The 15,894-nt window shown below is 39.1% G+C and overlaps 1 protein-coding gene across 2 annotated transcripts in view; it reads right to left on the bottom strand.

Annotated features, from left to right (window-relative positions):
• The window catches only part of LOC110059425 (uncharacterized), a 37,355-nt gene extending 28,742 nt beyond the window's left edge, over nucleotides 1-8,613 (bottom strand). For both annotated transcript variants that reach the window (XM_089293663.1, XM_089293662.1), the window contains exons 1-3: nucleotides 7,916-8,613; nucleotides 7,095-7,151; nucleotides 166-540 (exon numbers count right to left, since the gene is read on the bottom strand). In XM_089293663.1, the coding sequence (XP_089149789.1) occupies nucleotides 166-540; nucleotides 7,095-7,151; nucleotides 7,916-8,504 (1,021 nt within the window). In that variant the 5' untranslated portion in view covers nucleotides 8,505-8,613. The remainder of the gene's footprint in view (nucleotides 1-165; nucleotides 541-7,094; nucleotides 7,152-7,915) is intronic.
• Nucleotides 8,614-15,894: the final 7,281 nt, after the last annotated feature.

Raw genomic sequence — 15,894 nt, 5'->3', positions numbered from 1 at the left:
AACAATTGATTTGAGACAGAACTGTACCTTGACGCTTAGAAGGTATTTTAAAACTAGGGACATCCTCAAACATTCCCCACGTTAGGCTAAATGCAGGTAACATGACTTGCTGGGACCTATATATCGCACGCGAGAATATATGCAATGCATTGTGAGAGCAATTACCTTGCGTTTCTGTTATTATCAGATCCCAGACTGCATTGTCGTGTTCTTGTTCATCGATCTTCACAGTCAACTTAACATCGAAACCTACCAGTTGTTTGATTTCTTCAGTAATAAGAAACTCTTGTAGATTTCTCTGTAGAGTTCCGTCCTGGTATGCTTTCCAAAGTACCTCAAGAGCTGAAGTGGTTTGTGCTTGAACAGTGAAGCACAGCGACCCTTCACTTATTGCACGCAAGGTGTTGCCAAGGGGCAGAACTGCTTCGGTAAAAGTGTTAACAAATTCCTGGAGACTGGAACTTCTACGTAGGATCATCCAGGTAGTGACAACCACGATGCCACCAGCAACGTTACGAAACGTACAGTGTGGGGTGACGACTGTTAAAAATGGATAGAAGAATAACACTGTCAAGTCTCTGTTGGAGTGCAGTATCCGTTTTAAAATTTGGGAATTTTCATCATATCATAAAGTGATGAGTGGAGTTACATATCTTCACAAATGAACTAACGTGCAAGCGGGCTCGCTTGTGTAAGGTTTCGCGCTTCGACGTTCACGCAACGTTCGCGCGCGTATACATCGTGAGGCTGTTCGCAGACTTAATAGAATGCAAAACTTAAAGATAACACTTTGTATTCTAAATGCAAGTTCTGAACAGATGGGATTTCAAATATTCCGGAATTGGATGTAACCATCTGAATGAAGCAGAGATTTGAGTGACACCAACCTGAAACACAACGTTTCGACTATACTTTTTGCTGCAAGGGTCACGAGTGACTGATTACTGTGTTTGTCACATACGGGGCAAAATTACTGAATCCTGATTGGCTGAGACGGAGGGAATTTTTTCGCAATCACGAGGGCACTTTTGGCAATCAAGAGGGCATGATTACTTGATGCTGATTGGCTGAGCACGCCTGCATTAAGTTGGTTTCCCGCTTCAAACGGATCTTGAAAAGGAATTTCAGAAACGCATCGCTTCTGAGTTTGTTCTAAATGCGGTTGTTTCATCTTAACGTGAAAGAAAATTGACATGCAGCAAAGCGCAGTCTTTTAGTGGAAAAGCAAAACGACTTTTCCATCCAAAAATGTATTGATTCACAGCCTGAAAAAAGTTTGAGTAGGGACGGCTGGTGTCACGCGAAACATAGAGATCATAGAGTTACAGAACTTCATCACCGCCAAACTGAATGGTTATTTCTTTATTTTGCTTCGGGTCACCTTATCGGTGTAAAAAACAGCGTGAATTTTGTTGGTACGTTAACTGGTTTTCGCTGTGGAAAGGAGAGTTTTGGATTCAAGAAGTTATTAGAGCGCGTTTGGACACTTGTTTACGTCTTTCATCGATCGATGAGGTAGTTTCACGCCGTTGCAAGCGTCGCAAAACAGGTGGATATCAAATTAAATTGCTTAAAGTTTTATTTGTAAAGAAATTGCTTTGAGTGAATTGAGCTTGCTGTATTTTGCTTACTATTATAGTACGTTTTCCCCGTTCTACTGCTATAAACCTGTTCTTTAATGACAACTGGCAAACCTGTTTACGCGACGGCAAGACCTTGAAAGTTTTCTTTTTCCAGAATTTTGCCCTTTATGTGATAAACAAGTAATCGCAAGTGCCCTTGGGCAATTAAGAGCCAGTTCCTATAAATACCGAGAATGGGATGACAGCGGCGAAATTTTTGATTTCTTCATATTTTGCGCAAATAACCTCTGTAGTGAGTTGTTTTCGAAAATAGCATTCAAAGGTCCTGAAGCGCTTTAGTTTTTTCGGAATCGAGGGAAGTTTGAAAATCGCCATTTTAGCCGCCTGACGCCGCCGAAAATGGCCGAAAATTGTGCATTTTGTTTTCGCTCGTACAGATCAACGCGATGATATCTATCAATATACTTTGGGTAGCTCATAGTGCATGTCTTACTGTTTATAAAGCATTAATTTGATTAGCAAAAGCTCCAAGTTTAATAATATTTTAGGCCGATACAAGTACCTTCATCCAAGCTCGTGAGCGAAATGGCTAATTTTAGCTAATTTCAATACCATCAAAAGCCCACTGGTACATTGAATTTGAAGTCGAAACTAAACTTTTCTCAAAGCCCATACTCTATATTATGTTGTGTGAAAGTCTCTTCCGCGGCCCGAAAAAACTAACCCGTCGAGAGACATAAACGTGTGGTGCATTTTTGTAAATTCGTCATTCGTGAAACCAACATGGAACTAGGCCAGCTACCTTCATCAAGAACAAAAATAAGCGAATTGAAACCTTTTTCGTCAATAAGGATACTTGTAATCGGTTTTTTTTTTTTTGCCTTTTAGATTTACCACATGATTAACTTTTGCAAACATTTGCAGTTAAATCAAAATAGACGCTGCTTTTGCTACATTTTAATGTTATGCAAATTTATTTCGATCACCGGCACGTGCATATCGCCCGAAACTGATTTTCCCTCCGCCTTCTGTATGTTTCTTTTTGAAGGTTACAACTGTAGCACACATTAGTCGTTCAATATCGGCAGTTTTAACTTTTTGTTTTCATTCCGGCGGACGGTCACTCTTATTTTAATCTCTCTACAACGGCCACCTCTCGACAACAGCAACAGCCAGTAAAACACGTCCCAACTGCCAAAAATAAACCGCTTCACAACGGCCAGTTAATCAAGAACTGACGAACGCTGTCTACAGAACATTTTTTATCGGACATGGTCACGAAACTTGATCCATGCCGCAGGTCTTTGGTCTCTATTTCTGTTTGGTTTCTGTCTTATTGATATAATTTGATTGTGTTACGAATTTACATGTTGCACTAAGCCTTTTTTAAGATAAAAATGCTGAAACCCAAGAAAATATCGGTGTCATATTTCACCCCTACTGATACCGCTCCATAACGGCGACTTTCCAAGTCTCCAGGGTGGCCGTTGTAGAAGGTTTCGACTTTATTACCGTTAATAAAAAACACACCCTTCCTATTGAACTTTAAAATACAGGTATATTGCTCCAGATTTTTGGTATAGGAATGCACCACGGACATGACTGGAATGGAAAAAGAAGGCCTAGGAGGCACTAGTCTTAAAAGGATACGTGTTGAGAATTTACGTACATATTCACTCCTGTTACCGGTTCTTTTTTAAACCTATATAAACTATACAGTCGAACGTCCACTAACGGTCACCTCTCCACAGTGAACTATTCTCTACAACAGACACATTTTTTTGTCCCGGTGGACAGTCCATACATTCGCTCTTATTTTTGCCTCTGAAATGCGCAAAATAAGGCTACAACACATAATGCCTAACTATTTTATACCGCCTAATTATTGATGGGAAGTTCGCTAAGTCGATAATTGTGAATTCTCAAGGTAAAATAAAGGAAAATTTTAGCGCTTCTGAGTGTCCCATTTTTGGAAAGCGCCCATATTATTGTCTATATAGTTTAGCAGAGGGCAACAGGGGTGAATATGTATGTAAACTCACACCGCGTATCTAAGATCTGATGCCCTCTAGGCCTCCTTTGTCCTTTTTGTATTCCAGCCCTATCACCGGTGCATTTCTCTTCAAAAAGTACGAACGACAAACATGTATTTTAAAGGTAAAGAGGAAAGGTGTTTGCACATTTTTTGTGAACGCGGTAATACTTTCCATTTTCTACGTAGACATGCCGTGATAGCAGGACCCGCGCACGGCTCTGTCAGTTCATCGAGTTCTGTCCTCTTGCAGAATTAAACAGCACCCCTTTCCCCCTACATCCTTCAATTTCGTCCAAAATGTTTATTTAGGCTGACAGTGCGAACCACGTTACTTACACGAGCAAACAGTTTCACTCGCCGCCATCTTCACCCACTTTGGACACTTTGCAAGTGGCCGTTTGTCCCGCAATCCACATTTGCCGGGTGGTATTAACTGGGACCACCAAACAAAGTCAAGAACTTACTCAACTAACACCATGACAATTATTCGGACTGGTCAACAGAACGGCGAAGTCTTGGAATTTTTTGAAAAAGGCGAAGTCTGGAAACTCTCTAAGAAAGAAATCTGAACAGCGTAGTGCGATTGACGAAGAAGCCTCTGTGGTTTTACTGTCTTGCTGCTTACGTTTTGTGAGTGGCCGCGGACGACTGCTGGAACACCCCAAGAAAAGTGATGTCACAGTATGTGTTTTATTCAGTGCTATGTACTACATTAGCTAAAGAAACGAACGATTCATTTATAAATCTGGTGGTAACAAACAGGTGCAATTGTACCCATAAGAACTGCAAGCACACGGGTAAGAAATACAAAGCTTGAATCATCTTGCTTATTCCACAAGTACAACGTTTCGACAGTTGATCATGAAGTTTCGTCAGCTGGTCGCGCTTTGTTATCGGCATTACCTGGTCTCAGACCAGGATTTCAAGAAACGCTGCGATGAAACGGTTGTTTTTAAAGTAAAGTGTACCTGTTTACATGAAATGGTTGTGTTCGAATATTTACGCCAAACATGATGGATGCAACTGTAACCGATTGTTTACTCAAACTTCACGTTTCAAAATGTTTATTTTTACTTAAAGGCAAGTTCGGCTGTGGCCATGAGTGTTCCACAAAAGTTAAAACTGCCGATATTGAACGAATAATGTGTGCTACAGTTGTAACCTTCAAAAAGAAACATACAGAAGGCGGAGGGAAAATCAGTTTCGGGCGATATGCACGTGCCGGTGATCGAAATAAGTTTGCATAACATTAAAATGTAACAAAAGCAGGTCTATTTTGATTTAACTACAACTGTTTGCAAAAGTTAATCACGTGGTCAATCTAAAAGGGAAAAAAACAGATTACAAGTATCCTTACTGACGAAAAAGGTTTCCATTCGCTTATTTTTGTTCTTGATGAAGGTAGCTGGCCTAGTTCCCTGTTGGTTTCGCGAATGAATTTACAAAAATGCACCACACGTTTATGTCTCTCGACGGGTTAGTTTTCTCGGGCCGCGGAAGAGACTTTCACACATGATAATACAGAGTATGGGCTTTCAGAAAAGTTTAGTTTCGACTTCAAATTTAATGTACCAGTGGGCTTTTGATGGTATTGAAATTAGCTAAAATTAGCCATTTCGCTCACGAGCTTAAAATATTATTAAACTTGGAGCTTTTACTAATCAAATTAATGCTTTAGAAACAGCAAGACATGCACTATGAGCTACCCAAAGTATATTGGTAGATATCATCGCGTTGATCTGTACGAGCGAAAGGAAAATGCACAATTTTCGGCCATTTTCGGCGGCGTCGGGCAGCTAAAATGGCGATTTTCAAACTTTCCTCGATTTCGAAAAAACTAAAGCGCTTCAGGACCTTTGAATGGTATTTTCGAAAACAACTCAGTATAGAGGTTATTTAGGGTTATTTGGGCAAAATATGAAGAAATCGAAAATTTCGCCGCTGTCATCTCATTCTCGGTATTTACAGGAACTGGCTCTTAAGGATTAATTTCACTTGTATTTTCAAAGTTTTCCAAATTGCCCTCGTCGCTTCGCGACTCGTGCAATTTTGTGAAAACTTTGAAAATACTCTTGAAATTAATCCTTAATTGCCCTCAGGTCCACGCGATTACATATACTAATATACTAATATACTAATCATGACAATTACAATTTCTGCAAATGTGATTGGTGCATAAACTGCCATGTTTAATTAATTAGTCGGACAGTGTAATCGGACAGTTAGCTGTAATCGGACAACTGTAATCGGACAGTTACATGAGCCAATCATTTTAAGTCCTGATGTGAAGTATATATGAAATAATTCATATTTGAACTGCGGTTGTAGATGAAAGTGAAGAATAATCATCGCAGTGAATTTTCCAATTTAAGCAATTGGAAAGAAAAAGCCTGAAAAAAATCAGGGCTTTAACGGGATTCGAACCCGTGACCTCCGCGAATACCGGTGCGACGCTCTGCCAACTGAGCTATGAAGCCACATATCGGTCCTCTCCACTAAATCCACTAATCACAACATTGATTACAATCACTATAGTAACAATTCAAGAGACGGGCTTTGTAAAATTGTGGAGGTTTAGTCTCCAATTCCGTCTGTAATAATACTCGTGATTAACAAATCGAACCCCCGCTTCGCGATCGTCCGATTAAATTTTGTTAATGGCTCGTATTATTACGGACCGAATTGGACTCCACTCAGTCCTTTAACCATAATTAATATCTGTGTAATACCTGGACGTCAAGTGTTTACTCCAGGGTCTCAAATAGACGAAAACAAATGTGCAGCATCAGTCAATTTCAGCCCGGCATTTACTCGCGTCTTAATCCAGGGGGTGGGCATTTGAAATTTTGTCACTGGCCGACCGGGTCGGGCATTTGCCGAAACCTGCGATAACCCGGCCAGAGCATTTGGCACCCTTGTGGATCTGGTCTTGCATGTGACAGAAAATGCAAACATGATATTTTCCCCTCATCTTTTCATTACTTGCTGATCAAATACGATCAAGTGAAATTAAATCTATAAAATATATGGATTTCAAAGCAATCTGAGATGAGTGCTTTCAAAAAAAAAAACTTTGGCATTTGATTGTTAACAAGCATACATATGTACATTGTGCACATAAGAACTGCTGCATATCAAAATAGAAAATGACTGCAACAATGAAACAAAATAATAAACCAAACGCAACTATCATGTTATGTTGTCAGGAAAATGTTTACACAATGTTGTCACCAATGGGAATGAACCTAAACAACGCACATGTAAACAAAGTGACAGGAGAAAATAGTTGGGTGAATGAAACCTTTACATTATGATTTGTTAAATTTTGAGCAGTGTTATTTTCTGGATGAGGGCGAGGGTGGGATATTTGCCTTCTTTCTTGCACTACTGGATTTGACTAACGTATAGTATCACGTCTATACAAAATTTGTCAATATGGTAATTTATGGCACAAGTTAAAATTTGTAGTGTCTTACTTCCTATTAACCTCCCTCCAGCGTATCTAGCAGAGGCCAAAACAGCAGCAGTCTGGACTGAAATTTAGAAAAAAGACGAGTGAAAAGAAAAAAAAAAAAAAATGAGTAAAGTTTCCATATGGCACAGTATTTAATAAGTACAATATAATGACAATTATAATTATATTGTCAGTTTTGCAAACTGTCCGAATTATTTTAACATTCCTCTATGCGTTATGCCTGCCTGCGTTATGCCTCTTTGCGTTATGTCTACTACTTGCGTTTTGCCTCCGCTTATGTCTACTTGCGTTATGCCACTTTGCGTTATGAATATGTCTACTTGCGTTATGCCACTTTGCGTTGTGCCTACTTGTGTCGTGTCACTTGTGTTGTGCCTACATGCGTTATGCCTTTTTACATTTTGTCTATTTACGTTATACTTCTTTGCGTTATGCCTATTGGCGTTATGCTTCTTGGCGTCATGCCCACTTGCGTTTGCCTCTTTGCGTTATGCCTACGTATACTTGCGTTACGCCTCTACCTGCGTTACTCCCACCTGCACCTTGACTATTCACAGAATCGGCTTGTTGCCATGCATTCAGCAAGTAAATTGGATTGATGCTTTCTTGATTGCAATGATTTTACATCACTAAATGAGTACTGAATTTTGTCGTAGATATTAATACCTCCATACCCCCTCTCCTCCTATACGTCCAGTTGAAAGCGAATCTTAGTTAATGATAATGATTGACTGCATGAAGTAAAATGCTAAGTGTAGAAAACTTCGAAACCGTTTATCATGTACATTTTGATATATGAGATGAACATGGAAGACTCCTCACCTTGACTTCTTCTCCTTGCTTCTTCTAATTCATTTTTCTCCCTCTCAGCATCTTCTTCCTGCTTTCTCCTCTTCCCGAATTCCTCGACTTGTTGAAGCAAGTCTGGTTTCTCCATTTCAGTTGCCATCGCTTTTAAGATTTCCAGACGTTTAATCCCCAGATTGTTCTTTTTTTCTAGTTCCGTGAACAACGTCCAAACGTCTGTGATGTGTTGTTGTCGGTCATGAGATATCTTTCCGTCGCAAACCGATACCAGTCGTTCCAGTTGACTGCACTCGTCGAGTACTCGGCCAGACTGCTCCAGTAAACTTTTGTACTCTTTCCTTTTGTTTTCAAACTTATCGACTATTTGAAGAAGATCCCATTTCCCCATCCTTTCTAAAAGATCTTTCAGTACCTCGAGGCTATCGATTCCCAGTTGATTCTCTTCTTCGAGCTTGATAAGCAACGAAAGGCCATCTTGAATGTTGTTCTCACAGCCATCAGGAAGGAATATTTTGCATACAAATAGCAACCGTCTGCTTTCCGTTGACCAAGCGATTTTTTCGCTCACTTCGTATAGTAGATTACGGTATTCGATAAGAGACATAATGATAGGGGAAAAGCTGCATACCTTATTCGGTGACCGTGTATATAAACGTTATTACTCTTAATTGATGAGCAGTGAAACACCAGCTAAGTAACCAAAATTTCTCCCTGTTCTGAATCATGTGACCAAGGGTTTTGTTACTGGTCGTCACGCGATCTTTCCAGAACCCACGACTAAAATTTGAACCACGTTAAGTGTTTTACTAAAGAAAAATTTCTCAATAATGTTTAGGGGAGTTTGAGATAGGTCGACGTCAAAACTGGGGGCTAAAACGGCGCAGTTAACAACGGAGGAGTTATTTCTGTTTTGTTTTGTTTTGTTTTTTTTTTTGCGGCGTAAGCATCGGAAAGTGAATATACTTGGCACATAAATAAGGAAAAACTGGCACTTTAAAGAACTGATTCTTGTGCCGAGCTAGGGATTCTCTTGGTCATATCACCATTCTCTTAGTCATTTCAAGTCAATGTGATCATACTAAGTAGTTTAGATGTTGGGGACAGCATTCAGCTGTCTAGTAATCAATCTATGTATGTCAATGAATTGAATGTGGCCTTTGGGAGTTTATTATCATTATTATAAATATTCTAATTTACTAATATACGTGTAATTAGTTTTACAAATTTGAATTTTATTGTAGTATTTTAAGTTGTAAAGCGCGTTTGATCAATGAATGTAAATAGCGCCCTAGACGTTATTAAATTATTATTATTACCGTACTTATTCGATTAAGCGCCCAGGACACTTACTTTTTGGACTTTCAGGGTGGACGCTTATTCGAGGCTGGGCGCTTATTAAATTTTCACCATTTTCAATAAGTAAAAAGTTTATTTTGTAACAAAACAATAAATAAGAACAAAACATGACAAAATATTAAAGCATATAAATTGTAACTGTTCATCGTTCGGTTAATGACCAGGACTAACAACTCATTGTTCGGTCTTAGCAGAACTCTCTTTAGCTATCATAATTCTCAATCAACATCATAAAATTTTCAGACAATGAAACTAGAGATTGTAAGCCATTAAAGAAATACCGTAATAATCAATACCCGTATTCCTCTTGTGCAATGGAATAAATACTGTATTATTATTATTATTATTATTATTATTATTGTTATTATTATTATTGTTATTGTTGTTATTATTATTTGGGGGAGCTCTTATAGCCCTTGGATCAGGCCCATGGAAAAACCATAATACTGACACAAAAAGGAACAACAAGTTGAGCAACTAAGCTTTCGAAAATTATAAGAAGGCGCAGTAAAAAGGGGATATTTAAAATACAAATTCTTCGGAAGTAATTACAACAGCACACCATTGTCCATTCCCTGGGAGGACTCCAATATAAAAAGGACGGGGGTGCTTGTCAGAGAGAGAGGTAGAGAGAGGTACCAAGATCCTTTTGTGGGCGTGGCTTGAATTTTTTTTGCTTCCCTAAGAAGTACCAATTCTAAAACAACATATCATCTCCTGTCATATTCTTTTCGGCTTAATACCCTAAAAGGTGCAGTAAAAACTTCCACTGTGGACCTCTTGAGGCTAAACACTCTACGAGGTGCCAAAACCTCCTTTTTTTAACCCCTGAAAGGTAAGAAGAAAACCCGCGTTTTTCTTATATTTATGGGAGTCTCCCCTGGCATCCATCGGCAACTTCAGCAAATTGCAAACACTCGCCCACTTGTAAACACACTTTATTAAAGTATCCAGGTAATTAGCGTAATTTTCTAATTCAAAAACTAATTGGGGGCTGTTGAATTAGTTCAAGGTCAAGGTATGTTACCTTGAACCTAGAACAGTCATATTAGTGTTAAATTATTACTAGTAGTAACAAGAAATACTCAGTAAGAAAATATTAGTTTTCGAATTTTAAAATACAATGTTGTAGATCGTAGCCATGCAAGCAGATATGGTGGGAAAAGCATCACTTTCCACAAGAGCTATGACTGGAATTGCCGCTCGTGTGATCAGTCAAGCTTCGTGCACACGTATACGTCTGTGTTTATATGTTTTATTTAAATCCTTAAAAAACAAAGAAAGAAAAAGGCAAGGAAATTCATTTCTGCTTGTTTGTCTGATTATTTGTTTGTTTCGGCATTCTCCTAACTATCTGTGTGTCTCTCTGTCTCTCTGTTTATCTATTTATCTCAGCAAAAGTAAGCACAAAAAGGATAGTCCCAATAATGAATTTTATTGTATGACCCTGCCATGTTTTCATGTCAATTGTTCTGGGGAATGCAGGTAACCGATATATATTGGTTTTGTAATTGTATGGAGACGCTTTACAAAACTATTAATCACTCGGCGATGAAAAATCCAATCCAAAAACAGAATTACAGTTCTACAGGCACTATACAGCTCAGAAGTAACTTCAGAAGGAGAATTCGTGAAGGAGGACTTGAATATTCTGTGTTAATCCCCGACGCTCAATCGAGACCGTGGATTTTGAACTTTCGGCCCTATACGAGGATGTTTTGGCACGTGACTTGGCTCACCCAAGCTCACGTGACAAATGGATTCCCGCCATATTCCCTTGACAAAAAGGCTGTGACAGTGTCGAAAGCTTGTGATAGCCATGACAATGACCCTGCTTCGGTATCTCGTTTCTTATAAAATATTTCTACCACAGAGTCGGGAAACAATATCTTTACAACAAAAAAACAGTAATTCGTTTACTCAAGATGAGTAAATCCTCGTCATCTATTAAGCTTACAGAAAATATATCCTTTGCTGAGGTGTTAGTTAAGCGACCAAACACAAAGCGGCGCCAGAGCAGGTTGGTAATTTGGGATATACTGATACCCTAACCCTAATTTCTTTATCATCATCATCATCATCATCATCATTATTATTATTTAATGTCTTAGCTATTTTCAATAATTTATTATTGTTTTGAATAAGCTTTACAGGTGTTCTCTTCAAAAGCGAGGCTTAGTGGTAAAATTGGACAGTGTGACGTAAGATTGCAGTTGAGGTATTTTCGTTTACCTTTACCGCTCGTTGTCTGTGACGTTAACGCCTTACATCTTCGTGCTCTTGGGGCATCCCATGCGTTTTTCATTGCTCTCCGAATTCTCTTTGTCAAATCACTTTCTGTTGATCGTGAGACAAAACATTATGCCTAATGTTAATACATGAAAAATCCCATTCCCTTCACTTCCCTTGCACTTTTTTGCCTTGAAAATCTCTTGCTTGAGCACAATGACAAACAATAGGAACGCATCCCAAGCAAAAGAATTGTATAATTTACAACCAGAGACTAGCATACTTTGTACCGTTCTGTTGTTGTTTCGATCAGGTAAAGCTATGTACCGAAGCGGACTGTTTTCAAAGCAACTGCTGCGCGCCGAAGGAGTGCAAGCGGTGCCCCATAGATAAGAAAATTTTGTTACCCCACGAAGGTAAAAATTTTTGGTTGTCACGTGACTGTCCGTACGTACGACTGAACGTCCTTTGTCCGTTACCTTAGCGCAAATTTACTAGCTTTCAAGGTCTTGTTTTCGTTCATAACACAGGAAATTACCTCATTTTGCCTTAAAATAAAATGTGGCTAAGCACCAAACTGAATGTTAAAGAGGCATCGAAGAGAAAACCCGGGGAGAAGAGAGCTGTAATAAGAGTTGATATCAAAGGAATTGTCCCTGTTGCATCGGCCAATCCAAACATTGTCCCTCCTGGTTGCGAGCATGCTCTACATTGTAAATGTTCCGAGTTGTCCCCGACAGGCCGCGGGGCAAACTTGTCTAAAATATTGCTCGGAAAATTGTTGGCTTCTCTTAAGAGTCACTCTACATTTAAAGCGAGTGACGTCTTTATCCATGGTCATCCTGTGCGTCGAGTCAATTTCACAGTTCTTCTATTGATAAAGAATGAATGAATGAATGAATGAATGAATGAATGAATGAATGAATGAATGAATGAATGAATACCTTTATTTAAGTGTCAAACTAAAATAGCAGTAAATAACCACTAAATGGGGACACTATAAATAAATCAAAATCAATAAAACTATTTACAATTGATAGAACGAGTATGAAGTTAATGAGATTATTTACATGTGCATGATAGTTGAGTGTGGCTTGGAACTATTTACAAATGCATATAGACCTAATGAAATACTAAAGTGTGTCTATCATGTACGACATAAAATACAATCAGAACAATGAGCATCAGCCAGTAAGGAATTTAAATCAAGCTTTCTAATACGCTCCCTAAATACAGATAATGAAGGAAGGTCTCTTGGGTATTAGACTCTATAACTTTGGGCCAATGTATCTGATGGAATGCTTGCCATATGTAGTCGTGTTAAATCTTGGCATGGCGAACTCCTTGTTTCTCAGTGGATATTTGGTGTCTGTCATATGGAAGAGGTCTGCAACATAAAGAAGTGTATAAAACGTCCTCTCGCCTGGCTTACGGCTTGTCGATCGGTACGGTTTGTATGGATGGAAAAGGCCGTTTTCCATCCGTATACGGTCGAAAAATTACATCTCATTAGGGGAACTTAGAATATAAATCACAACTTGCCAGAGGCGAGAGGCCGTTTTCAATCCGTATACAGTCGGCAAATTGCATCTCATTAGGGGGATTTGGAATATAAATCCCGTCTTGCCAGAGGCGAGAGGGTGACCCGGCCTGTCGATCCGTACGGTTTGTACGGATGGTAAAGGCCGTTTTCAATCCATATACCGTCGGAAAAATGCATGTCATTAGGGGGACCAAAATATAAATCACGTGTTACTAAAACGAAGGGGTCACAACCGTACGGTTTGCACAGATCGTAAACGATAGCAAATTGTAAAAAAGCTGCGTTACGATCCGTACAAACCGTGCGGCAAACCGTTGCGTCCCCTTCGTTTAAATAACACGTGATTTAGTATATTCAAGTCCCCTTAATAAGATGCAATTTTCCGATCGAATATGGACCGAAAACTGTCTTTTATGATCTGTTAAACTGTACCGATCGTAAAGTTGTAGTTTCGAACCGTATCAGTTTGTGTATATTGGACACCGCTGCAATTGTCCAGAAGGTACAAGTTGGGTCTATTAATTGACGAGTCACCTACACATTATCTAAATAGTCCCCACAACTAAAGTGTATCGGTATTGCTATGTGAACCCATAGGTACCATGTGTTAGAGACAGTTTGCCTTACCGTGCCCCTCTATACCCCCCTTGCGCGAGTCACGTGATTTTTGCGACCATGTGCTCTTAGCAGTTTGGTGTGTAGGCGGAAAGTTTGCTTTTACCTTCGCCTTTTACTTTCTCGATGTTGACATCTTGATTAGGCCTGAAGATGCCCAAAAATATGGAAGTGGTCGCTCATTTGTATTGTTTTTTTTTTTGTAATTCAATGTTTGTTCGAGTCGCAAGCTTTAAATTTGCAACTTTCAGCTGTACCGAACCGACGGAAGGACGTGTAGCAGAATAAACATCTTCAATGTACAATTTGTGTGTGGATTTCTTCAACACCATGTAAATAGCACTTCCTACAAGTCATGCGTATAGCTCTGTGTACGCATAAGTACCGTCTAGGATGCAGTCCCCGCAAGTACAGTAGGCAAAGTTCTGTATAAGTGTCCCCACAAGAGTGTCCCACTAAAAGATTTTCTAATTTCAAAGAGATGTTTGAAGAGGCCAAGAAGTAAGGTAATTAATACCCAAGTATTATTTGGATACCTGCTGTGGAAAAGGGTGTCCTCGCAACTGGGGTTTAGAAACATGGTCCTCAAAAGTAAGTGGAAGCGCGTATGTATGGAGTTCAGTTCAGTGTTGGGGTCAACAGCTTCAATACTTTAAAACTGACTTTCATGACATTTTCTTACCTTAAGGACTACCTTAATAACCAGTTAGACAAAGAAAAAACCTACTAAAGTAAGGATGAAGGAACATGGAATAAAGTCTTTTTTTTGTCATTATTTTTATTTGCTAGTATATATATTTGTTCCGTTTCCTCCCCTCCTGGACTGAAACAACAAATCGATAAAAACAAAAAAAGTCACACAGACACAGAAGCCACTGAGCGTATCTTGTTTGTGCGGTTGCTTGGGCTTCATAAATAAATAAATAAATGAAAGGATAAATAAATAAATAAATAAATAAAATCAAAATGATTTCGTGATTGCAATAACAGCAACGAACGGCTAGAACAACACGTTAATCATTATTACATTAAAAGTATTCACTTCCGCTATACTAACGTGCCGGGGAAATAATTACCAATTATCCAATTCACAGGAAAAGTGAACATTGGTGAATATTTACCGAGACGAAGTCGCGGTAAATATTAATCAATGTTTAAATGTAGTTCGCCTTCGGCAAATATTTGTTTTAGCATATAATTCAGAGCTGCAAATTAAAAACTTTAAAATAACAAACGTGAAACGTGGAAACACAGGAATTGCAAGCACAAGTGCAGCCATAGTTTTGATAATACGCCGATTATGATTCCATTTACACATCGTTCTAAGCGACATACTCTAAAAGAAAGAATTTACTCTGTACCGGGTGGGTGAAGGGATATTGATTCATCATAGTGATACTACCCAGCTTGGTGAACAATATCCCTTCACCCACTGGGTGTTTAATAATTTGAACCAAAAGCTTCAAACGGTCGGTGCACGGAACGCACTGTCAACGTATCATTCGACGAGTCTCGATGAAAAAAAAATTTTGATCCCGGTGAAACGCCATACTTTGCGAGACAAGTGAATTGTTAAAATGAAATTTGCAAGGCACGTTAATCGGCAAAATTAATTCAGTTGGGCCAAACTTCCGTTGCTTGCCCGAAACTTTTCATCCTGTCGTATTTATCGGAATAGAACTCGTCAGGTGGCAAATCTCTGAGCGCTTTGCAGGTTATCTTAGCTTAACAGATATTTTTTAAAAAGGATAATAAGCTCATGCTGGGCGACGCTTGTTTTCTTCAGTATTGTGTTAGAGTACACCTAGCTCATTAGTTTCTGTTTTTTGCCTCTACTGTGAGAGGCATGTTGACTCGATAATAAGAACCTTCTTCGAGGTTTCAACCCTGGTATTTTAGATCTCCATTCCGCGTTATTTTAAAGGTGATAATGGCTCACAGGCTGAACTGACATTGGCCTAAACCTAAACTTTTTCCACACTAGGCAACTCTCTGGTTGTTATGTGGAAGAAGAATGCCATTGAATATGCATGCGCCCCTTTGACTTCGATCTAGAAATCTTCCGAGGCTTTGCGTAAATTCTGTACACCTGCTAGCTCATTCATTTCAAACTCTGCAAACCTAGCACAAGCCTGGCTCAAGAGGACTCTAAAGACAGAGAACGGTAAGCTACAATGTGTCTTGCAATGTCTTGAGACTGAGTTAGCAACGGCAACTGAGTAACCATTTAGACGGCAAGCGTGGCTTCAGT

Source organism: Orbicella faveolata, unplaced genomic scaffold (genome assembly GCF_042242905.1).
Source record: "Orbicella faveolata isolate gen_17 unplaced genomic scaffold, um_ofav_v1 contig_25, whole genome shotgun sequence".
Taxonomy (NCBI): Eukaryota; Metazoa; Cnidaria; class Anthozoa; order Scleractinia; family Merulinidae; genus Orbicella; species Orbicella faveolata.
This window is presented reverse-complemented; position numbering and strand designations above follow the sequence as displayed.